This window comes from Copidosoma floridanum, unplaced genomic scaffold, assembly GCF_036245765.1.
Source record: "Copidosoma floridanum isolate Cflo_tuat_1 unplaced genomic scaffold, Cflo_Japanese_pri ptg000001l, whole genome shotgun sequence".
NCBI classification, from domain to species: domain Eukaryota; kingdom Metazoa; phylum Arthropoda; class Insecta; order Hymenoptera; family Encyrtidae; genus Copidosoma; species Copidosoma floridanum.
Genome location: NW_028321878.1, coordinates 19487330 through 19513557, shown reverse-complemented (window position 1 = coordinate 19513557; position 26228 = coordinate 19487330). Strand labels below are relative to the sequence as shown.

At 30.9% G+C, this 26228-nt stretch overlaps 1 protein-coding gene across 1 annotated transcript in view; it reads left to right on the top strand.

The window, feature by feature from the left end:
• Positions 1–26228, top strand: part of Neto (Neuropilin and tolloid-like) — a 121693-nt gene that overhangs the window by 70161 nt on the left and 25304 nt on the right. Inside the window, exons 5-6 of the mRNA XM_089592236.1 lie at positions 15–204; positions 23340–23597. Of these exons, the coding sequence (XP_089448362.1) occupies positions 15–204; positions 23340–23597 (448 nt within the window). The remainder of the gene's footprint in view (positions 1–14; positions 205–23339; positions 23598–26228) is intronic.

Here is a 26228-nt window from a genome sequence, read left to right as displayed (position 1 = left end):
AACTTTATTTTTAGATATCCGACGTAGTACGCATAGATAAGACCACATCACTTTCAAACATAGCAAATATTACACGAGTTAAAAGAGAAGATCTGGATGCTTGTATAAAATTTGAAGAAGGAGATTCCATAAAACAAGAATTTTACAGTCCAGGATATCCTGAAGCGTATCCAAAAAATATAAGCTGTTTTCGTGTGTTAGAAGGTGAGATTTTAAAGCGTTACCATGCATGTGTTACCATATATTATAAAGATAATGATTCAAAGACATATTCATTACGTTATGCATATATTGCATAAAAACAATTCTGGTATCGTTACTAATATTTTTTTTGTATCATATAAATATGATAGATGTAGCTTATACCATAAATAAATGGTTAACAGGTCTCTGAATTATTTTCTCTTCCTACTTCATAAAATCGTATCAGCTTATACTAACGATTTTTTAACAATAGGCTATACCCTGTATTACCCAAAGCTTTTAGCTAATAGAAAAATTAACTAATAAATATCTCGTGTTAGCCTATGATATCGCATTCCAATAATTTAAATTGATTTTGGTAAACTATGAACCACAATGAACCGTAAAGTGAGCGTGTTCATAATTTTATTTTCTTTAGTGATTAAAACAATATTAAGTGACAGTTGTAAAGTAGATTTAAGGTTATTAAAAAAAGTAGACGTAAAAGAGGTTGTTCAAAAGGCACGTATATACGTATTTATGTATATATATATATATATATATATATAACTTGTAGATAAATATTTTTATTTTATTAGTACAACGAAGGATCATAAATTATTATTAGTCTGTAGATAGTACCTTACGAAACTAGTGCGTCAATCACCTAACCTCTCGCACGTGTGGTGTATACAACTTTTCGACACACCATGCGCGGGGAACAAGATAATGATCCATCTAATGTGGCTTTAAAAATCTCAATGTACACAAGCACTTGCACGAGTGCGCAACTGCGCAGCACGAGTTGTGAGTCGCATGTGTAAATCGAGGTCTTTAGAGCTACAACAGATGACTTATAATCTTGTTCCCCGCGCACGGCGTGTCAAAAACTACTTTCTCAATATTAATACGAATAAAATATAAGTTGTCTTGTAAAAGTTAAAATTTTTATTTATTTGAATTGAAGTTTTAATCTATGAAAATTTAATTTTTTTCTCTAAATTATAAACATTATATCTAATGAGATAAGAATATATGTGATTAACATAAAAAAACTTATATAAATGCATATTTCAACATCGTCTCAATTACTTTTTTCAGTATAGTATAAGCACCAATTTTTGTTTCAAATTGGATGTAGATTATTGTATCTTTTTTCGTGTACATAATATATTTTTATGCACAAACAGTCTATAAAAATTAACTAGTAAATTTGATTCGAATAATTGATAATGCGGTCATGTGCACATGGAGTAAATACGATAATCGTCTTTATACTTAAGTGGAAGTACGTATACATATACTATAAAAAGAATCGTGGTTAGGTTAGATTTTGGGGATGAATCTACCGTCAGAGCAAAACTTTGTTTTTCTATTATTTTTTTATTTATAACGCCAATCCTCGTCTTTTTAAAGTCCATTGTTTTTTTAAAAGTTTTTTTTCGTGGATACGATTTTGTCCCTCAAATATTCGACACATTAGCAAAGACGCTCACAGCCAACTGGAGTGGCACTCAATATGTACGAAAAAATTATTTTATGACTTTAATGCCCTGACAAACTTCCAGATATCAGGATAAAAGAAGTAGTAAATACTTATATTTCTAACGGTACTCTGATCCCCCTACTAACGCAAAAAGTGTGGGACAGCAATGCAATGAATTGTACGTTATAACTAAATAGTAATCAAGGGCCGTTTTTTTACGTTTTCTTGCGTGTGAAAACATATCTACGGGAATGCATTGCTCAAGCAGTACCCTATTAGCACTGGTATATGAAAAATTGCCATGATTTTACCACTTCCACGTATAATTATTTGGTACAACAAAGTAAAGGCGTTCCTTTGTAAAGATACATACAAGCACTCTTATTGTCTCAAGCTTAACAATATAAACGCTGTAAGACCTAATAGTGCGTTAATATGTAGAGAAGTAACTTAATATTTGACACTACACTTCAATAAGAACTACAGCAGCAAAAAAAATTTAATCTGTGAGTTCATGAGACTTTAATAAATAATAGATTATTTAAAAAGAATATGTTCAAGTAAAATTATGACTAAAATTACTGTCATCAGATGTTCAACAGTAAATTTTTTTCTAAAACTTTTCTATAGTTGAGGTTCTATTTCTTTAAGTTTACTAGGTATAAAAAGAGTAAGCTAACCTTTAAAAAAAGCTGAAAAATAATATGAAATCACTATTTTGCATAGTTAAGAATTATTGTAAACATCTTATGCTAGAACATCTATTTCACTATTGGTATAGTGTTTTTTGTGATTGACGAATAACTGGGACATGGTGCTTATTAAGCTGTAAAAATTGTGAAAGGCTGAATTGTTGAAACAGCCCTTTTAATACAAATTGTGACTAAAAGTACGATCAAAAAATTCGAAGCATGTATATATACCTCAAAACTGTACCCCTATTAGAATCTAAATTCAACATGTACTTGTTATATTTTCTCATATGAAAGTTTAATTATTGTTTAATAAAACCGAATGGGCTTATTTTGAATTATTTTTTATTTTAGCCATTAATAGCAGATAAAATCGTACATCATAAAAGAAAACTTCCTTTTTTTTTCTTTTTTTCTTTTTTTTTTTTTAATAGTTAGGATTTGTGTAATAAATTAACCTCACATAATATTTAAAAAGTCCGTTTTCCGCTCTAATTGTTTTGGCATACAGTCATTAATTAAGAGTCTTGAGTACAAACAATCTTACTTATATTAGTTGAGTAGAAATGAAATATAGATAAAAGGTAATTATAAATTTATAATACATATATTATTTATATAATGATCCTTTATTAAATGATTAGCAACATTTTTTAAATGTTAAAATAATAGTAATGTTTCGAAAGTTCATACGCAAAAAATAAAATTTATTCAATAGTTACAATAATTCTTAACAAATTCAGTTGAGTTAAAATTTTAGTAACTGATTATTAAGACAGAGACATATACATATTTAAATGCTTGTTAAATCATACATGAATTGATTACTAACATTTTTAGAACAGTTATTAGAACAAGGAAAACAACTATTTTCTAATAATATTAAATTTAAAAAAACTTAAAACCAACTTGGTACGAGTCAAATTAAACAAAAATTCAAAAATATCTTAGTGTGATTCATGGAGTAAAATATATTAATCGAGCTTGACACAAAGTGATTTCGAATATTTGAAAACGCAAGAGACGACAAAATTACGCTGTGTGATTTCTTTTGCACTGTATAGGTGCATAAATTATAGTTCACGTGTGGAAAATGAGTCAGTGCGTTAACACAATTAATAACACACGTGCCGTAACGTACGTACAGCAGTACGATTACCCAATGGTACTTGAAGGAAGAAAAAACTTATCATGAATCTACATTTGCAAGTCCATAGTGATAAGATCACGGCAAGTGCATTGATTAAAAGAAAATAATTATAGCAATAAAACCTAGAAAATTTATCTGTCAGCGTTTATCTATAAATTTCTGCATCTAGCTCTTCAACATTGATATGCATTATTGCACTGCTGCTCCCTCTCTCTATTTCTCTCTCAAGCAAAAAGAAGTAGGGAGAGCAGGAAGTTTTTCTCTTAACCTCTCTACGTGATATAGATGTTGCGTGGATAGGAAGGAAACATTGGCTTTTGTTACTATATACTGCTGCCGAATTTCTAATTTTCGGATGTGGTAGTGAAAAAATTGACTTTTTTTTAGTTAAAGTAAGAAGATTTCGCTAACAACGTGGTTTATCTACATATTATTAAATCATATGATTCAGTAATGTGCGCAAAAAATATCGATAATAGACATGAAATTTTACAGTAAAAATTAATATTAATAATAATACTCACTATAATAACAATAATAAATAAATAATAACAATCATGTGAGATACAAGTTTATCATGGAAAAACTGCTTCCGATTTATTTAAAACAATAGAAGATCAAATAGCTACTAGGTGGACAATGGTAAGAAACCTATACTCCATATTCATAGGAACTGTTAATGGTAGAAAGATCGCTGAAAAACAGAAAAATTTACGAGCTTAGTGGCAACTTATCCATGGGACTATAAAGATGTCTGCAGCAAGATATCGTAATAGTTATCAAACATCTACTACAAACATCTTGGAAAAGGGATATTTTTCATCATGGGAAATAATGCACATCTGATTTTAATAAATAAGAGTGAAGATAATATAATTTTCCATCAATATACAGACTAATTTGTATCAATTTATAGAGAAAAAGCTATCTGAAAAAACTTTTAGGAATTCTATTACATTGACAATACAAAACGTTGCAGACTCACCTGAAAAGCAGTAGACATAATAGGGTTAATAGTAAAGGATTAGTAGCAATAACAGTACTTAACAACAGGAACACGTTCTGTTATGTGAAATATCTAGGTCTGTTATGTGATCGACGCAAAAACTTTGTTCAGTTAAGGCAAACGTAAGGATGTACTACACGTTTTCGAAAATATATTCTGTGTACCATACGATTTTTTGCATGTACTCAAAACTTTTCTGCAAGACTAATACGTAACGTATAATTTAAAACAATTGGTAGTAAAAGCAAAAGAAGCCTACAACTGAACTATTTCAAGAAAATATACGAAGATCTAATAATATGACAGAAACTCACTTACCTTGTATTTTTAAATTATTGTACAACCGTTATATTAAATAATGGTTATGGTTGATTACATAATACTAAATTAATTGTGCCTCTTACTGTGTGGTAGTAATTGTCTGACTTGTACTAAGATTATAATAGGACTAGTATTGCTCACCATTTACTCAAATCAAATAGAATATTAACATTTGTACAGTCTGATAAATGTATTTTCATATCACTTCAAACATTTTTTCAAGAATGACTTAAAATCCACTTACTGAAGATAAGTAAATAACTGTGGAATACAGTGATCGTATGTATTAATGAGAAAGAGAAAGAGAGACAGAAAGAGAAAGATAATTTAGTCAGTGACGAAAGACTTATTATAAGTAGTGAAATCAGTAACGCAATGATAATGATAGGTGATACTAAAATAAATCGGTAATTCTATAATTCTGATATGGATTACTACATGCAGAAGATACAGAGCTCAAGTTTCTAATTTTAAGGTTACATTATTGGAAATACAATTGTAAGCTATAAAAAAGTAACTACAAAACAGAGGGCTCGAAAAAATTCATATAGTCAATTTAAAATAGTCTGATGCCCGTAAATATTTTTTGGATTAAAATAAATTACTGTTGGAAGACTGGTAGTGCATAAAACCAAAAAAATTATCGTTTCGATAAGAGTTATGATTTGCTTTTTTAGCTGCAACCAAGTTGAGTATGGTAAGAAAATAAATTGGAAATATTAAATAATTTTTTTAATTAATTCTTTTTTAAGTTAAACATGTTCAGGGCAGTCCAGATATTATGAAAGCTCCCAACCTTATTGATTGCGTTGTTTTGATATGATTAACGTTATAAAATCATTAATTAGAAAAAAAACTATTTTATCCAGAGTTGACAGCGATTTAATCTTAAAATTATATTGATTTATTGAAAGGTAGAATGAAAATTAGGAAATGCAATTTTAGATAAGTAATAAGAAATACGAGTTCCTGTTTTTCTCTCTACAACTTTTCGAATAATTGTTCAAAACTTGATTAATTCATAAAAATGCACAGAGCCGTCGTTAACTGATTTTTCATCATGAAAGAAGCTATTTTTTTAATTAATAATTTTACAAGGCAAGACAAAACTATGCGATTGATAAAGTAGGAAGTTTTTATCAAATGAGTTACAAGTACTGAAGTTTCTCATGATAAAACTTTCTGAAATGTGAGTTATCGTGTCTAACACTGGAAAAAAAATTTTTTTTTAATCATTTGAATAATTTATAAAATTACGTTTATACATAATTTGAATCCAAGCTAAAATAATACATATTTGTGCTTTAACTAAATCAGATCTCAATCAACATATTTATTTATTTCATCCAATCAAAAAATTTTATTTACTTGCCATCAATACGAAGTTCGTATATTAAAACCCAAAGCCCTTTTACTTACATATTAGTTGATATGTATTTGGTTGTTGTTAAACAAGAGTTATTACTAATTCATAAATAGTTATTAATTTTGCATAAACATTCATTCAGTTCTGTAGGTACATTTACTTGCATTAAAAAAACTTTACTTCTTTGAAATAAATGTATATTCAAATGCAAAACACTTTTTTCTAGAAATGAATAAAAATTAATTACTAAACAGGAAATGTTTTTTAAATAATAAAAAATATATTTATTTGAAGTGGAACCACATAAAATAATGTAAATAAAAAAATTTATAAACATTTTACGACAAAAGCTGAAATCAGACTCTAAATTATGCTGTATTTATTAATATTATTATGCAGTATTTAAATTACTTTTGAAAAAATCCTCCGATGGCTGAGATTTGAACTCGATCCTCTAGGTTTCCAGACGTGAACCTTAGCTGTGTGTCTATCGCAGCTCGCAGTCAGTCGAACGTTATAAGTCATAATAGACTCAGCAATGACGTAGCCAGTAGATAAGCTGGAGAATGTCTAGAAGCGAAAGAATAGCTCGGTTATATTATCTTTTTGTATAAGTTTCCTTGAACCGCCAGAGTCATTCATTGCAACGATGCCACTTAGGGAAACTCAACACAAATAAATAAAAAAGCTTGAAACCCCCAAAAGCCTGCAAAAATTTTCCTGATTAGACCTGTTTTATAAATTTTTTTAACGGCTAATTTTGGGGGCAGGGGAGCCTTTTGGGCGAGAAACCTCCCTATTTTAATTGTATTGAGTTTCTTCGAGTATCATTGTTGTCATAAATGATACAGGGAGTTCATAGAATATGGTGCAAAAAAATTAACTTGAACTTGAGCTACTTCCTCACTTTTAGACATCTTATACTTTTCTTTCGGTTTGTTTACTTGACTCTAACGTAAGAAATCAATTCAATTCAACCAAGTAGTGACAGGTAAAGGGTTTATTCAAATCAAAAGACTGCAATTTTCTTTTTAATCATTATTTAGATACAAAACAATATATACTTATGTATATATATATGGGGAATTCTTTTTGATATTTACCCGCCCTGCTGTCCAAAAATGGAAGCAGCTGAAAAATTATAATAAATCACTATTTTGTAGCATAAAGCCTGTGGCTTACGATAACGAGTGGCTCTTTCCGAAAATAAAAAATGGTGGCTGATGGCATGACTCTGACTGTCGATGAAGACCGCAAAAAATGTTAAAATAAGCAAATATCTTGAAATCTTATCATATGGCAAGCCAAAAAAATGTGTAAATATGTTTCTTTTTGGTTGTTTTAGTAAAGTTAAGCATATACGTTTTAGTATAAGGTCATATTTTGGTTCTTACCTCAAAAAACAGCTCTAAATCGTATGTTTTGTTAAAATATTTCATGCAGCCATCGAGATAAGCACAAAAATATTTTTTTTTATGCGAACTACCTTACAAAAACCTTATTAATAAGGTCATCAGTCTGTGAAAAAACAAAATCTGTCTGTAACCTATATAAACAGTCATTAACGTCTATTTCCCTTCCTCCCTATATTATATAGTTGTATTGACGAAAGTGAGTCTCATTCCCCCCCACTTCCCCTCAGCTCCTCCTTATCTCCCTCTTAGCTTCCCCTCGATTTACGTAGTTATTTGCTTGTTTTAACGTCATTTTTAATCAAATTATATTTGAGTGAGCTTCCCCCTCCACCCCCGCTCCCCCTCCCCCTCCCTCCCAATAAAATACTTATTTATTTAATGTTTAACCATCATAAATGTTAAAAAATATACGCAATTTAGTACCTAAGTCGTACCTCGTTTTTAGGGTTTTTTTAAGTCACTGATCAAAGGTCTCCCTCTGTCTATTCGCTTATCTTTACTCACTATGTGTCTCTGAAGTACCATTATTTGTTTACCTTGATTGAACTTTTACATTTCAAATCTCTTTCTGGTCCATGTCTACTTTACCCAAATATAAAATTCTTGATTACTTAAGGACTTTATTTAGTAAAAGACAGAATTCAGAAGGAGGTATAATTAAATAGACAAACACAATTAAGCTTTTAAAACAATAATTTATTTTGTTACCTTAATGTTGTGACATTTTATGTGTCATTTTAACCCATCTGTTCTCTTAAAAACCCTTTCCACATTTTTTACATATTTGTTTTTTATGGTTTTTATGAATTAACATACGTCTGTTTTAATGTGACGATCTTCAAAGTTACATATTTTTGAATTACTGAAAAATTTCTAGCTAAACAATATTTTTAATTTCTGATTTATTCTCGGATGCAATTTGAATAAAAATTCTTTTTGGATTCTTACATCTTAATAAAGCAACGTATAATTGTCCGTAAGAGAATAAAGGTTTTTTAATATACAATCCTAAAGAATCAAAACTCTGTTTTTCTGATTTTTTAATAAATATAGAACATGCTAATACAAAGGGAAGCTGTTTTTTATAGCAGACAAAAGGTAATGAGAATAAGGTGCCAGTATTCAATGTTATTCTAGAAATATAAACTTTGCTTTTTTTTCTCCCATAATTATTTCTGCTTCTATATTATACTTAAATAATTTTGTTATTTTTAATCTTGTGCCTCTACAGAGACCGTCTGATATACTAAAAGTTCTTATTAACACTACTCTAGTATTTATTTTTAATTTTAATTCGTATAATGGAAGACCCTTTCTAATATTATTTTAAAATACTATTGGAAAATTAATATTTATGTTAATTTAATTATGTTAAGTTAATCATATGTTTTATCAACTCCTTTGTGAGTCACGTATTCTGCTGTTGTAAACTTATTTTCAGCCTACATTGATAAATACACGAGTAATGTCGTTAATTTGTCTACTTAATCTGTTAGTGGGGCGTTGGCGCGTGGAGCGCGCAGGGGGGCAGTAGCCCCACTAGTACATATATATATATAAACTTTTTTTAATGGATCAGCCGATACCTTTCACCGATACATGCTTCAGAAGCATGATTAAATATTATCAAATTAAATTAATCTCTAATTAAATCCATCAGAGGGCGCACGAGCATGACTTTAAGTCCGAATTATTCTGACCCTGAATTTCGTGTGCCTTAAACGTGAACACCTTAATTTCAGTATCTAAAAAGGACTTCGTAATAAATAAATTGTCAGCAAAAAATTAAACAATTTTTAGTCAGAGTGTTAAGTTATTACTCGTACCGTTCCTGCGGTCTTCGTAGTTGGTAAACATGCATTAACTATAATAGAGTTTGATTTTTATGATAAACGTAAATAATGGATAGTTAATAATGGATGGTCTAAAGAAAATTGAAATTTTCTATATTAACTGTTAGATCCTTTTAAGTCTGTAGTTAATTAACCAAATTTACTTGCTTTGATTTTGCTAAAGTATGAGTACTTTACGGTTTTTTTATTTTGATTTTGGAACTCTCCAAGGCTACAGATTTATTAGGAAGAATTCTATTCATTGCCAATGTATAAGGGCTTTAGAAATTCCTTACAAAATATTTACTCAACACATAAAACTTACCTAACCTTTTTGCTCTGTTAAGAGGTATATTTATGGGGATTATATACATATTACTCAAAAAAGTCTCAAAGTTTAAGAAGTACTGAACAACATTAAAAAACGCTGATATTTTTATACAATTTTAATGAATCATCATATTAAAATCAAGTTTGTTTTAAATACGTAAAAAGTTATTAATATTAATGAAAAATCGACGTTTCTCTCTGGACGCAAAACAGACGCAGTTTTATATATATACCAGCGGCCCCCTCGTCTCGGCTTCGCCCGAGACTCACTTAATGGAACACCGTAGTGTGTTGACATGTAATATGAAACGATTTCAGTTAAAAATTTTACATCTATTTCTGACACTTCTCAGAACAAAAATCTTCTTATTCAAAACATATTTGTTCGAAATGCATACAGTTTATTCGATGTACGTGTGCAGGTACGCAAACTACAATTTTTTATTGCATTTGAGGCTAGTAAATAAAGTATGGATAAACAAGTCATTCTAATACGTCTATGAGTCGTATGAGCACTACAAACATTGAAAATTCCATTCCGAACTTTTTCATTCCAACCCTACCTCACCTCAAAGTGCCGTTTTTTTCGTTTTAGAGCAATCAATCCCAGCCAAACTTTTTTTCATCACTGTTGGGCTAAAAGACAAGACACGTGTCTTAGGATTTCGTCCAATTGGACTCTTTTCGCTACGTGTATGCAAAAACGGTGGTGCTACTTCCAACGTTGGTAGCCAAGTGGTGCACTCCATTAGGTGGCTTAATCTGGGCTTAAATGAAAGCAAAAATATAGTCCTAATGATTAAAACAAAAATCTTTGAATTTTATGCCCCGAATGAAAAGTTATAGTGATTTTATGAAAAATACTGAATTTCAACCAAAATCACATTAATAGCGATACTTACGCTCTAATAGAAACAGCTGTAACTTTCAAATGAAAGCACAATACCGAACAAAATTTCAGCCCAGTAAGAACACACTAACTATTGAAGGAGCTTAGCTACATGTGTTAGAAAGACATGCAATTATGTAAAAATCGATGAAAACTGACTTTTATAAAATTTCGTATAACTTTTGACCAGAAAATTTGGTAGTTTCATCGCTTTAGATATTTGTTACTGATGTTGTGTTCAGTAAAAATACCATGAAAAAAATTTTTTTTAACCAAATTTTTTTTTTTTCAATTTTTCAAGTCGATCTGAGCAAATTACGGCAGTATCACCCAAATACATATTCTACCTATTTAAAAATCTGGAAGATTCAAGAGATTACTATAAGGGTTATAGTGAAAAGCTGATCTCTCACTTAATAAATTCTTTCGTAATTTTCTTTACGCCTAAAATTGTATTCATAAGATGCATTTGAAGTTTTCCTTTCAATTCGACTTCTTGTGATTTTTGGCATAGTTGAGGTTCTTGTCAGCCCTAAAGGCTATAATTTTCATCTTTACAAGATTGTAATATATTTGTTGGCAAGGTAGTTGGACATCCGATGACCCTGAAAAGGACCAGTGAGCTTCTTAAGTAAACTCTTTTTTGACTGAAGTTTCCAGCAAACGTAATTGCCTGTATACCTCGGGGTGATCTTCTCTGGCCTGTTATTGTAGCACTACACTAATCGATAAGAAAACTGCAACGTTTGAAGCTTTGGAGCTAGTTGTAGAGCTCTTTCCCAACGTCTCCTGGTGTAACGTCAAAGACGTTGGTGTCTAAAGCACCTTCCTTTTTTGCAGGCTCAGTTGTTTTGGTTATCTAAGATGGGGAGATTGGTTCGTGACGTTTGCCCGTTGGGGACTGTCCCGTTGGCTCAAGTTTTTTTTCCCTTCACAGCTGTTAGGTTCTTCCAGCGCAGAATTTGGAGAGGATCGGTATTTCCTGGTTGAATGATTGAAGTCAAGAGGATAATACAGGGTCATCGGTCACCGGGGTTCCCAGCCTTGCGACAAACAACTTTGCTCGTAACGTCTGCCAGTGAATGACTAACTTGGTTTAATAGTGGCCGGCTTTACACAGTCTTTCAGTTGACGAATCATCTCCGGAAATCGTAGTAAAAATGTATGTGTTGGCAAGGTAATTTAAACTTAGGTATCCCTTAAAAGAACCGATGAGATTGATGGTTAAGTAGGGAATGCAAATACTCATAATGGCCCTTGAAAAGGGCCAGTGGTGAAACTTCCAGCTATTTCTTATTATTATTCTTGATGATGGAGAGCCAGCTGCGGGTAACTTGACTCTTATCCTTTGAGTCTTTGTGTACGAAGACCGCATCGTTAGTCGGGAAAGTGGGCCTAAAGAATACCTTCTCTGTGGGTATGCCGTCGGGACGACTACTGAGAAGGAAGCCGTTGTGGCTGCGCGTGCTCCTCATGGCTGTCTTCCCTGGCTTGCATTTATGGTATAAAATTTTCTGACGGCACCAAGTCGGATGGATGAATGGCCACAAAGCTCTGAAGCGCTGGAGCAGGTTGTGCTCTGGCTAGACACGTCTCCTGGTATTCCACCGAGACGTTGACGTTCCGAATGCCTATTTTTCTTTGGCACTTGATTATTTTGGCGATCCGGGGTTAAACCTGATTTATTTTGCATGCCCATGAAATAAGAGTGTCATCGGTATCCAGAATGCCCAGCTGCACGACGCACTACTCTGTTCTTGGTGTAGTGCCGATGATTGACTACGATAATCGTCAACTCGATGGGCATTTTATAACCACTCTTCACTACCTTTGATGGCGGGTGACTTCAATTTTACCTCGACATCCTACTAAACTAAAACATAAAGGGAGCTTATTTTAGCCAAACTTTGAGGTTATTTATCTAGCGAATAAAATTTTTAATTAACAGGTGAATTGTGACGTTATTTTTTGAAATAAACCAAAAGCTTTTTAATCATTTTTATTAATAAATGAGAAAACTACAAATACACAAAGGTTAGTCTTAAAAACAGGAAATTTCGCGCTTTCTTGACATGTAACATTCATAAAAACAAATTTTTTAATAAACGGAAGGACCTAGAATCGATAGGGAAATTGTTCACAAACAATTTTACTCCAATACTTTTTCTAGTCAGACAAATAGGAAAGGATTTACGATTCAAAATTTAAACAAAAATTCGACCAGTTTTCACAATTTGTTCAATAACAATTGAAGCCGCTGCCATGGATAAAGAAAACTATTTTTTTTAATAATGAGTCTATATTGTAAGCAATTAAAACAATTTTCTTGAAAGTAGCAGAAATTTCCCTCTAATATGCTTTAACTAGCGGTTTAAGATCGTCCATTTGTCATTACGACAGCACTTGGACAATCTGAGACTTTTCTTACCTTCTGACCTAGGGTCATAATATACTACTTTACTTTATTACTAATATATAAAGTTTCTTTTCTTACTCATTTTTTTTACTACAAGCTTATAAGCTAGTATACATACGGAGTACGTCCTACTGCTACAATTTGTACAAAGTACACTACTTGGTTTCCACGTATGTCTTACTGTATATAAATACACACACATATGTATAAATATGTGTGTGTATCAGAAAGATTATTGGATCTTGTACATGAGAATTTAAAAAATGTGCACGTAATTATGTGGTGTGCACATGTGTGTATAGTAAGTTGTATCGCAATATTCTCGACTGACTCTGGTTTGATACACTTTATTATTCTTGTTTCTAGATACTTATCACTACCAGAAACAAAATTATGTTTCACTGTTTGTTGCTATTTTTAATTTTGATTTTTTTTAACTTAAAATATCGATTATTTCTTAAAAGTAAGTTTTTTATTTTTTTGTTGTTTTAAGTTATTTGTAGTTAAAGAGTCAGAGTATTTAAAACTTAAGATCATGAAAAAGGTCTGGGTTAGAAAACTACATGTCAATAAACTTGCAACGATTAATTGTGTAGGTTTTATTATCATTATTAGTTCTTCTATTGTATTTTTCAACTATCAATCATGCCAAATAATAATCACTAAAATTAAAAAAAAATAATGTTCTTACCTTAAGTTAGGCATGCACATTAAAATAATTACATTTATTTAACAACATGAAAACTTTTTAGTATCATACATTGATTATGTTAAATTAAGAGCATAAGTACTGATTGAAGCAACAACACAATTATTAGTTTTAATGAAAAACTAGTCGTGAAATAGTTTTGCAGTGTAAATACAAATGTTTGTCCTTCTACTTTCTTTACGTGCTTTTGAATGTTTAAATTGTAAGTAAAACAGGAACGTTTTTTTTAATAGCAAAATTTCTTTTCACTGATAAAATTTTTTTTGCTTCTTACATCACCAGTACGTCATAAAATGAGATTGTGAGGACGACGCAATTAAGCACACCACTCATAGTAAAATTTGTGTTACATTTTACTTTCAAGAATACTGAAAGCTTAATTACAAAACAATATGATAACAAGACAATATGTCAGCTGTGTATGTAGGCTCTGTAAACAAAAAAAAATTTTTTTTTTGTAAAATTTGACGACAAATTCCGTTTGCACTTAGTAGTAAGCTCAGTTAAAATGTAATTCAAAAGGCTCCTTTTAGCCATTCAGTTTGAACAGGCTCTCTTATTCCACCTATAATCTGAAAAGATTTTTCATTGCTCTAAGCCAACGAATTGCACCGTCCTTTCATTTTCATTTCTTAAAGTACTAATTATGTTAAGGGCGTCCAAAATTTGTTTGGAAATAAAAATTAAGACCTATGTACAACCAGTTTTTCTTATTTTATTTACAAGTTAAAACTTTCGTTGTTTCTTTTACTTAGAATATTTTGTAGTCATTTATCACCATGCAACCAACTCTTATTCATTAATCCTTGTGATTGTATTCATAAATAGTATATTACGTACCTAGGCCAGAAAGTGGGGCTATTACTGACCGCGCTATATTATCGGCCGAGCCGAAGGCGAGGCCGGTAATGCGCGGTCAGATGTAGCCCCACTTTTTGGCCGTGGTACGTATACTTTTTTTCCTTACACCTCCGCCGAAAGTTCGTCACCACGGTTTTAGATTTGTTAAAAATGATGGTTTAAAGATCCAGTCAAAGATTTAGTGCATTATGCATTATTGTTGATCGATCGGTCGCTCGAACAATACCACTTAAATGCACGTAGATGAGCGTACATGTGTATAGGTATATCTATATATATACGCTCGCCGAGACTGTAGTATATTATATAGAATCAGATTGGGCCGAGGATTTGTGCAGGTTGGTCGTGCTGGCAAAACGAGAGGAAGAGAAATCCGTTTAAATTCGAATCATAAATCCTATAAAGATCATTTTAAAAATCCTAATGTTTATATCCGTAAGTGCAAAATAAATCAGGTTATTATCAATAACTATTATAATTGTGATAAGCATAATTCGATTAAATAAAAGATTTCATAGTTTATTTTTGTAATATGACATGTATATACTACATTTATATACTAAATAAATTATTAAAGTGAAAGTAACTGATCAAAAAACATTAATTTGGTAGTTTTAATTTTGTGTTGTGTACTCTGTTCATATGAAATTAATAAATTTATATATACATGTAAATTGTGCAAAAAAAAATATAAATATATATATCCAATAATTTATGTAAATAAATATCCAACAATTTTCTGTGTTGTATAAACTATAAAGGTTATAACTGCGTTAGCCGTATATATATGTGTAGTGTATAACTACTGCTGCTTCTCGGTGCTGAATATAAAACTATATATATCTGCGCACTTCGTTCTGCGCACATATGGCAGGACTGATATGAGGCTTTTTCTAGCTCAAAATCGGGTCAGATGGAACGAACTTTCGGCGGAGGTGTAAGGAAAAACAATAATCTAAGGACTGTCAGTAAAGTAGAAACCGAGATAAAGTGAATGCATCATATGTAAGCAGTTTCATAAGATACTTTTTCTTGGAACCAGCACGTTCGCCACTCCAACACTACTGATAACGTACGATTGACACAATGCTGAGCTCTGCATGTTATTCATTTTGCAGTGCTGAGTGACGACTGATCGAGTTCTGGTATATTTTATTCAATTTATGAGTGGATAGTTCAGCTTATAAGATAATATTTATTATATGAGTATATAACTTCAACTTATATGGCGCCACAGGATTTAAAAAATAAGCACCTTGGCACTACAAGATTTGAGAAGATAAAATTTTTTTTTTAATTGCCACCAAGAGTTAATATAATGTTATGAAATTTCAGTTCTGAAAGATAACAGATTTATCAATAAATTTTCAATATATGCACATGTTATAACAACAATTGTATAAAATTATAATCTCAGAGACGTTTTTGAAAACCCATGATCTTATGGGTTATTGAAATTATTTTTATTTTTAAAAAACTTACGTTGCAAAAGTTTTTCCATATTTGTTTTATTTGCAAAAACACGCTCGTTTGCTTTATCAAAAAGCTGCATTTTTACTCAGTTTTTTTTACACCATTAATTTTTCAATGAGATACGGACGTTGAGAAAGAAACTTTTCTGAACTTTTAAAAAATAGAATTAAATCTACAATTTTTTTTAGATTGAATCAGCTTTTATGCATCCATAGTAAATACATGTACAAATTATTTAAACAACTCTTTTGATTACTAAAAGTCTATTAAAAAAAAATAAAAAAAATAAATAAATAAAAAAAAAAAAACTGTTTCTTTGCCTGAAGTGCAAAATGCAACTGCCGTTATTCGCCCTTGGGCCACACCTTGTGCCCTTGTTGTTAGCCGTGGGCAAAAAGTGCCCACGGATACAAAATTACACTTATCGCCCTCGATAAAGAAATATATACTCAAGCACAAGCATGCAATAACCACGCCCTTAGGTCGCTCAATTTTATACTTTGCACCCTAATTGATGTACTCTACTATTTCACCAATTTTTATCATCATTTCCTGATCTGATCATCTACTTACTTCAGTTTACCGTATGATGATTGTAATCCGAAAAAAATAAAATATCCGTCCTACATAGAAAGCCGTAGATCTTATCATTATTTACTCATGAGTCAAGGGTTATTAAAGTTAACGGTTGAGTCGACTCCTAATTCATAAAAAAGTTTTTGTTGGATTATTACACTGTCATACCTAAATTAGTACAAAAAATTTAAGACATAAATTTAAGTATTGTGTACAAAAAATGAAATTCCGAAATCAGAAATTTTTCTAAATGATTTTTTGGTTTATCTTTTTTGTTTCAATATACTTGACAAATTACATTAATAATAAAGAACCTCAATCCCCTAGTATTTATGAGAAATTTTCATCGTCTCGTTCTTGAAAAACAAGTAACTGCGAGTCATTCAACTTGTATTTCAACAGTATGTTCTTCGCCTAATCCAAATTTATTTCAACTTCAGTTTTTTATTTTATCAAAAATTAGGCATTAACCGAGACATTTTACAAATTTTCTAAATAAGCCAACATATTAGATTACTTATACGTCTTTTGAGTTGATTTCAGTGCACACTTTTTTATAAATCTTACCACGAAGGCATTTTCGTGCAGATTCGATAACTCTTATCCTAAGCTTCACACGCTTTCTGTCCAGAACGGATGTGGAATCATATTTCGGATCAGATTTTAATGCGAGGATTCCTCACTTTTTTCCTAGTACAGTATACGCTTTCACATTTCTGTGAGAAATAGCAAAAGGAAAAATAAGTCAACTTAATTTATCTAGTCTTGACGCCATATTCCAACAGGCCCAAAAATCAGTTATACTCAAAAAAATATAGCTTGGAAGAATAAATTGTAAAGTTAACGTACGGAAAAATAATACATTAAAATTTAATAGCTTATCCGGAAAAAGTAATAGATATGGAAAGAAAGAAAAGAAAGTAAAATATGCATAACTCATGTGCATTTGCGCTTTACGATACTGTATTATTTTACATGCATAATATTTCATACGTTCGCATTCCAACAGATATTTCTTTGTTCTGTATTAGATCATTTTAATTAAGACATAATTTTGAAAACTAGGTGTATAAATATCTAATCCGTTACATAAAAATGTATGAACTTGAATATATATACATCAAAACTCACCATCATCTCTTCTTCATCATATTTTTTATTAACATCTAACACGAGCAGTGTTGATTTACACTTTGATGAATAGGCCGCTTTTTCTTATTGCGAGGTGAATTTTTGTTACCATGTTTTAATTATGTTGGTTCGTCAAATAATTTTAAACCGTTGTTACAACTATGCATGTAACTCTTTATTTCATTAAAAATAAGTGTGACAACGTAGAGAGGAAACAACAAACTAGTATGCAGACTAAGAAAAAATATTGAAAAATTTGATACAAGGCTGCTTTTGTATGACAACGTTTTTTTCTCCACCCCAACTGCACAGAGCCAACAGTCAACTGCAACTGCCCTCTCTAAAAATGCCACAGTACAATGGGAGTCACCAACCGAAGGGCCATACATGTAAAACCTCTCTGTTACCACGCAATAAAGATCTTATACTATTAGAAAAGAGTATATATACAACCGTTGTGAAATGCAACTGTTGGATATCAGCCTGTATAGAACTATAGTTTCAAGAAAATGTGTAGAATAATTTTTAGGGATTACCACTTATTACTAGAAGTAATGTTAGAACTACAGCACAATAACCACTTTATTTCATTGTAATTGAAAAACCGATTTTGTTTTAATATTTTGCTTCTCTTAAATTTTCTTATAAAATGTTATCCATGGTAAGATTTCAACACATACGAGTAACAAATGTACGATGTAACTCAGCAGAGCTAAATTATTGCAACTGTTTGAATACAGTAGGGTAATCTAGGGCTGTATGAATCAATTTGTTTTATGCATTAGAATATGCATGTTTCGATGAAAATGCGCTTTGAAAAGTGACCATACGATCTTACAACATTTTAGACATACAATTTTGTTATTTTTGTCTATAAAACGTAATTGTTTATAAAATAAATAAGTTCCAAGCTTCTATAACGTCCAAGGACCCATTTCATTCCAGACACAAGGCTATATGGATCTTGCACTGAAGCTGTATGGGCCGTATATAAGTAGCTTAAATTTTACGCAGGTAGAAATAAAATTATTGTAATGATTAGGCAATAAACAAAAACATTTAAATTGTTGCTGACTTCTTTCAAAAATAGTTATATAATGAAAAATATCTTTAGTCACTTAACCACTTCCCACTGGAAATGAAAAAAAATTGTATAGGTACACGCCACTCGATAGGGCAGTAGCACATCCTCCGGATTATGCTACTTTTTAATGTGTCAAAACTCCAATATTTTTTAATCATGTTTTTATAGAAACTTCATTTAAACTCTTAATACAGTTTAAATAATGTAAAATTTAATTTAAGTGTCGTAGAATTCTTAAATTACAAATAGTAAAAGACATGTAAGATAATATATTTCGAAATGTCTCAGTATTGTAAACTTGTTCATCATATAAACTTGTGTATTTCATTACTGTCTCAGCCATTGTTTACTTGTTTTATTATTGCTTTTGGACGTCAACTGTGCCAGTTTGGGAAAAAAATAGTTTTTTGAAATACACGCCACACTAACGAGGCTCTCCAAAAGTCTTGGACATTTCGACCTTGCGACAGCTTTTTAGTGAAAATAGCACTTGTGTGATAAAAAAAAATTAGTTCCGAAATCTTTATTATTACAATAAATATGAAAGTGTTTCGTGGAAATACATTTAAATTCTTATACATTTTTACGTATTTCTTGTTTTCTTTTTAATTTTGTCATATTTAAGCACGATTGCTTCAAAGAAGTGCCTTATATTTTTGTTGGAGCAAAAAGTGTAACTACCACTTTTGAAGACATGGAAATCATACCTCAATTTCGATGTTGAAAGGCTGACTTCCAATTGGGCTTAAACTTGGTTTGTAACTTTATTTTCATACTACAACCTGAAACTTTCAAATCTAGAAAATTTCGTTGAAGGGAAAAATTTTACGAGCCTCAAGATTGTGTAACTCTGAAATCAGTTTTTTGCATGTAACTTTTTAACTATATATAGAAGGTCCATATCCAGTGAAGAAAAAGTGTAGATCGCAAAACAATGAAAATTATGACTACTTATAAAGACCCAAAAAAAAAAAGTTTTCCTGCCCTTCTATTGACTATGAGTCAAAAAATTATATCTTACAGGTTGTAAAAATCTGTTTTTCAGCTACTTATATTTTGAAAACTCAAAGAATTGAATATTTCGATGTCAACAAGAAAGTTTTCGATCTAGAAAAATACATTTTCCAAATACTTTTTAAAGTTGTATTTAAGGTGCGTCTATAGTCGAAAAAAAATGTATATCTCATTGAAATACAACTTTTTTTGTATTGTACACTTTCATTTAAATTACAATCCTTATAGTCTAAAAGGTCACGAACATTTCAAAACAATGCAAGTGATGGGAGGGGATAGATGAGTCGACGCCAGCATGCGTAGTGGCGAAAACAGGAAACCTGGGGTACCAAATAACTGTCATTTTTGCTTAATTAAGGAAAGAAAACAGTATTTCGTCAAATTTACAGATGTTATCATCACGTATGCATAAATAGTATCGATGCAGTTACACAAATGTAAAAAAAATAAACTATGTGGTGCCAAGAAATGTTGTAAAATGTTTGAATGTAACAATGTATTAATGAAGTCTCTCTAGTTTTCGATCCAGAGCACACTCTCAGAAGCAGACGGCAAAAAGAAAGATAAATACGCGAAATAAGACATGATCATTGTGATTTCTATTATTTAAACGTTTATGAAATATGGTTGTAAGAAAGTGCTGTGTTGTTCAGTGTAACAGTCGCGCTAAGACGGATAGAGTAAAATTACATAAATTTCGATGATTATCCAACTGTAAATAAAGGTAATTTTCATGTGCATTGCAACTTAGACAATTTTCAAAATAATCTGAATTAAATGTACATGCAGGTTAACTTTGTAGGGAGCTGAAGTTACCGAGGTCTGCCTTATTACGACGGCACTTGTCAAATTGCTAACTCCATCACTTTGAAATTCTGTAACATCGCACACATGACTACTTTTAACCAACTGTTTACCTTTTTTTAAGGCTTCAGAGTTAAAACAAGTCGAGTGTGTGATATTTCTAAGGCCTGTTTTTTATAACATCCATTAACAGATGAATAAATATACTAATTTTGACCTAATTAATTGATTATTACTAAAAGTGTGCATCGGTGTATGCTGTTGACGTATAATGTGGGTACCCGCGGTTGCATGATGTTGACACCAAGAGTGGCGCTGCATGACATGCACCTGGCCAATAAGGTTGACAAAACACAAAGTTGTAAATATTAAGTTTGTAGATCTTCAAAAAATAAAAATTGTTAGTATTATGTATTTTTTTTTAACTTGTGGAATGCTCTAAAAATTAAAAAAAAATATTTTAACACATTAAAAAATCAATTCTTTTGCTACGATTCTGTTATAGATGTATGTGTAGTCGTAGAAATTGTAGATCGTGTTGTTTTACGTTTTAGAACAGACGATTATATTTCAAATGTGACTGCTATAGTCTGAATTTAATAACTGAATGTAATTGTGTTAATATTAATCAATCAAAACCATTTTTTAAACTCATACGAATATGTTTAAACTTTTTGCTCAGATAAAAAGTGTGGCAGTCATGCCTTGGGTAAAATTTAAAAATTTAATTTATTGCATTTTGTTGGTTCTTGCATTTATTTTTTTGTTACTAAAGAGCATTTTTACAGTGAAACTTACAAAACTCATTTTCTAATCTTTTTTTTATAATTTTTCACTGTAGAAGAAATTGAGGTAAATTTTTTTTTGTTTTACATTTGTTATTAGTTATAAAATATAGTGGCCAAATTGTAGCAGTATAAAATGCCATGTAGGAAATTGCTATTTCATTTTTAATATTTCATCTTCTTTTCGTATGCTGAAGTAGCCTAATAATCTTTGAACCTACTTAATTTAGTTATTAAAAACACTGAACCACTGAACCACTGAAGTGTAATTTTGGCTGTTATATAAAAAGAATACATGTTTTTAACGTAAATGTACATAAAAATTGCCCTAAATAGCATGCACATTATTTCACACAATAAATCCGGAACATATAATATAATAAATAATTATTTACTTGCACCACAGGTGTATGTACAATTTTTTTCCTACCATGACTTAAAAAATAACTTTCTTTCTCACATGGAGAAAATAGAAAAGTATGTTTGCTGATCAAGGAAGTCCAAAAAACTATTAACAATTTACTTACTGCTATTTATTTACTGCGCACTCGATGGTAACTGAAAATAAGAAAAACAGACTGGAAAATTTGGGTGCTTGGATATTGTAACACGTACGGACATTAATAACGTTCAATCTAAAGTAAAACTGGTTCAATTTACATCGAAAAACATTGAGAAATGAGAAATTTAGTACAATCAAAAATTTCAGTGCTCAGTAATTGGGTCATTTACCCCTAGCACTCATCCCCGCAGTGACTGCAAAGCGATAATGAGGTAGGCAGGCACGTATTAGGGCGGTAACCTTTACTGGAGAGCGAAGAAAGCGAAGAACGGAAGAACGGAGGACGGCTTCATTTATGACTTGACCGAGTTGATAATTCTGATTCTCGGAGGAGACGGGCTGGGTTCGTTAAATGGGATCGCTTCATTGCTCGGATAAAAGGGGATATGATAAAATTTCTGTCATTTTCGAGAGAGAGGATCTTGCGGTATACGAATCATATGAATGCACTTGTAGTAAATGCTACCTATGGTTTTTAATTGCCTGAAAAAATTTTGTTTATCGTCCTATACAAATTACATATAATACAGATAAATCAAAAAGTTACTTTACTTAGAAAACTGATTATATAATATCTTTCAGTCATTAAATTTGAAGACACATGAATCATGCTTATAAAAAAAATAAGGTCTCAGGATTACAGCTTCGTTATAGTAAAGATTACAAGTATCCTTATTTTTTGTCAAACTTAAACCTTGTGTAAAAGATAAATAATATAACAGACCCAAAAAATATGACGTATAGGTAAAAGGAATTACAGAATTTTAAGAAGAGTAGAGGCAATTGTTTTTACGAATTTTCCAAACATCCCTCCATTGCAAGCCGTTTAATCTATTGTATAGCCCACCCTATGTCATGATTGTTAGCTCCTCAAATAAAATTCGCAATACGAGTTTAGAGGCTATACTTGAACAAATATAGTAACATCACTACCTTCTATTTATCTTGCTTCTCGCTGATTGATCATACCCTATATAATTTTCAGGATGTGAACGTGTCTCGCATGTCCTTTACATAAAATTATGAGCTTCTTATTCTGCAAACATAAAATTACAAGATGGAGGCACAACCTAATAAGGGTGTTTTAAGTTTTGTAACGTTGACTAAGCCTGTTTTTTTCTAGGTTCGGTACTTAATAGTATTAATATGAATAATACAATTGTATGGATTCAGAATTGATAACATTACAGTATGTTTACAAATCATACAGATGTTTTTACATTACTCACGATGAAAATATATTTTACATTCCAGCTGATCCTGGTATGGTGCTAAAAGTCGAATTCCGAGACAATTTTGAACTTGAGGATCAAGAAAAGTGCTCTTATGACTATTTAGAAGTTCGAGATGGAAAATACGGTTACTCAAGACTTATCGGTAAATTTTGCCGAGCTTTCCCGTTTCCAGAAATCACGTCAAGCTCAAGATATCTTTGGCTCCATTTTCATAGTGATAGCAGTATTCAGGGTAACGGATTTCGTGCAGTTTGGAATATGATTCCCAGGCCTTTAGGTATAGGTTTTTCATATATGTACATTATAAACTATAAACTTTATTGCTTTTTTTTAAACTGTCCACTTATACTTATGAATACTTATTGCAATATTAGTTTTATATTTAATTTACCTTTAACTAAAAGAAATTGAATTGATTCAAGACAACCCTGACGTAAAGCATAAACGTAACAAATTTTTTACATAATGTTATCATTTCACCATAATAAGTAAAAAAGTAGTTTTTATAGTACGGTTAGAATATTTTTGAAAGTCAAGCTCACTAATTAAAAGAGTGTTCGAAAAACATGATTTCCGTGTATTGCATGTATTATATGTCAGGTTGTATGTTGGTATAAGTACATATACTTTTTTTTTCTATATATTATAGTGCTTTACGTCCGGCTCCTTTGATAAGGGCACTACTATGGGCACTTAGCACTTGGGAGAGGGACAAGGAAAGGGACGGGCGGCCTCCCATTACAGGAGGGGGGTAGGGGGAATTAGGCAATTTTGCTGCGAGGAGGTCGCCTAAGCCCTCCTCGAGGAGCATTGCGTGGTGAAAAAGCACATATGAATGTCACAGAGGTACTTGCCCGAAAGTCGCACTGGCCAGGAATTGAACCACGGTCTCCCGCGTGCCAATCCACGACCTAGCCGACTGAGCCACCGCGCGCTCAGTACATATACTTAACTAATAGGGCACGTGTTCGATTTTAGTAAACACACGCACGTAGTGATACTAAGGCTAAAGCCCTAAAAACTGTCACAAATTACAAAATAAGCTGGAAGCTTAGCTCAGAGATCATGCAGCCAATGAGAGTTTACACACAGTACATCTGTATACAAAAAAGAGAATTCGATTTTTCAATTTAAATAAAATTGAATATAATTCTTTTCAGTCCTTATATCTGATCTCTTAAATTAAAAAATTTGTTGTCTTTTTTTATTCAAAAACTTTATTCAATTTAAGTTGAGACGCGGAATAAAATTACATGTAATTTTCGAATATCTCCTTCATTAATTATAGTATTTTTTTTTTAGAAAATATTGATCTAGAAAAAGTATTTTTAAATTAACACTTTAATATTCCCATGACAATGACTGAAAATTATCTAAAAGAAAAAAAAATAATAATAATAATAATAATAAAAATGGAACTTACGGATCATACAAGTAAACACTTTGTGAATCGTTACTATGTATTAAAATTATTGTCTGCGTTTTTGTTTCAAAAAAATTCAAATTTATGCTCGTTGTAAACAAAAAATAAGATGTAATGTAAGACTGACAGTCGTAACGCCCACGTATAGGTTAATTATATAGCAAATTTTTTTTAAACACGTGTATCTTATTGTAATTAACTTACTTATAATCGATCAAATTTATAACTAGTAAATGTACCGATCAAAATTTTTTAACTGAAAAAGATCTAACGATTTGAAAATATAATCAAAATAAATAAGTTACTTTTTGCTACTTTCACATTTCAATAAAAACTATTACTAAAAAATAATGTTCTTTATTACATAAATATCCTTGTTCTCAGTATTAACTTTACGATTGAAATATAAAATAATATTAGTCTGAACTTTCTAGCTACTTCTAATAACACAAAGCAATGATGAATTAGTATGTAAAATTTATAGAAAACCAAGTTTCACTGACATCCTAGTGCTACATAATTCAAAACAGTATATCCAAGTTAAAATGAGTTCTTTTTATTCTTTTATACATATATTATTGTCCTTTACGAAAAGATCACTACGACAGAGAGGTAAAATTATTAAAATGCCTAGCAACAAATAATGGATACGACGAAACTATTAAAGATAGTCTAATTAGAAATAAAACACGCAAAGAAAACTTTTATCCGATATTGCCAAAAAACAAAAATTCAACATGTTAAATTCGGGTAGTTTCAGAGAAAATTGGTAAATTAATAATAAGACACAAAATAAATTCAATTTTAGTCAATTAACACAATCTCAAAACCATTTTAGTTAATAACAATGAAAAATTTGGCATTTTGGAGGAAGTGGGGTATATTTAATTAAATTGTTAGATTGTGACGCTATGAACACAAGAAAAATAAGGCGCGCCCTGTCTACAATTATTGATGAGCAATGTTAAATCTATTTACAATAATAAGGGCTTGACTGGTTTCAGTGAACATTGTAGCTCACATGCACGTTTCCCAGATTTAAATAATATAAATTTATTACACAATGCACTTAAAAGCCTCAAGTTAAATTTATTAGAAATAATAGAGATTATAAAAGCACAGAGAAAAAACAAATTTATAACTTACAATCAATTCAATTTTTCTCTTTCACCGATAAAAGATAATGCCATTAGTAACTATATTTAATTTGACGCTTCTTAAATTGATATTCTTTATCTTACCGTTCGCTAGAAATATTTTATCAATATTTGCCTCATCAATTTTATATGCATGCATTGTCGATTATACCGCTTATATATATTCAGTGTATGTCAACCTTTGACAATGGCGTAACTGCTGAAACAGCTACTAATCTAACTAAGAGTAAAAAATAAATTGTGAAACAAAGCAAAAGTTTTCAATCATTATTAATAAAACCCAGTTGTTGATAATATTTTAAGATAAAATATTCGTTTTACAAACGCA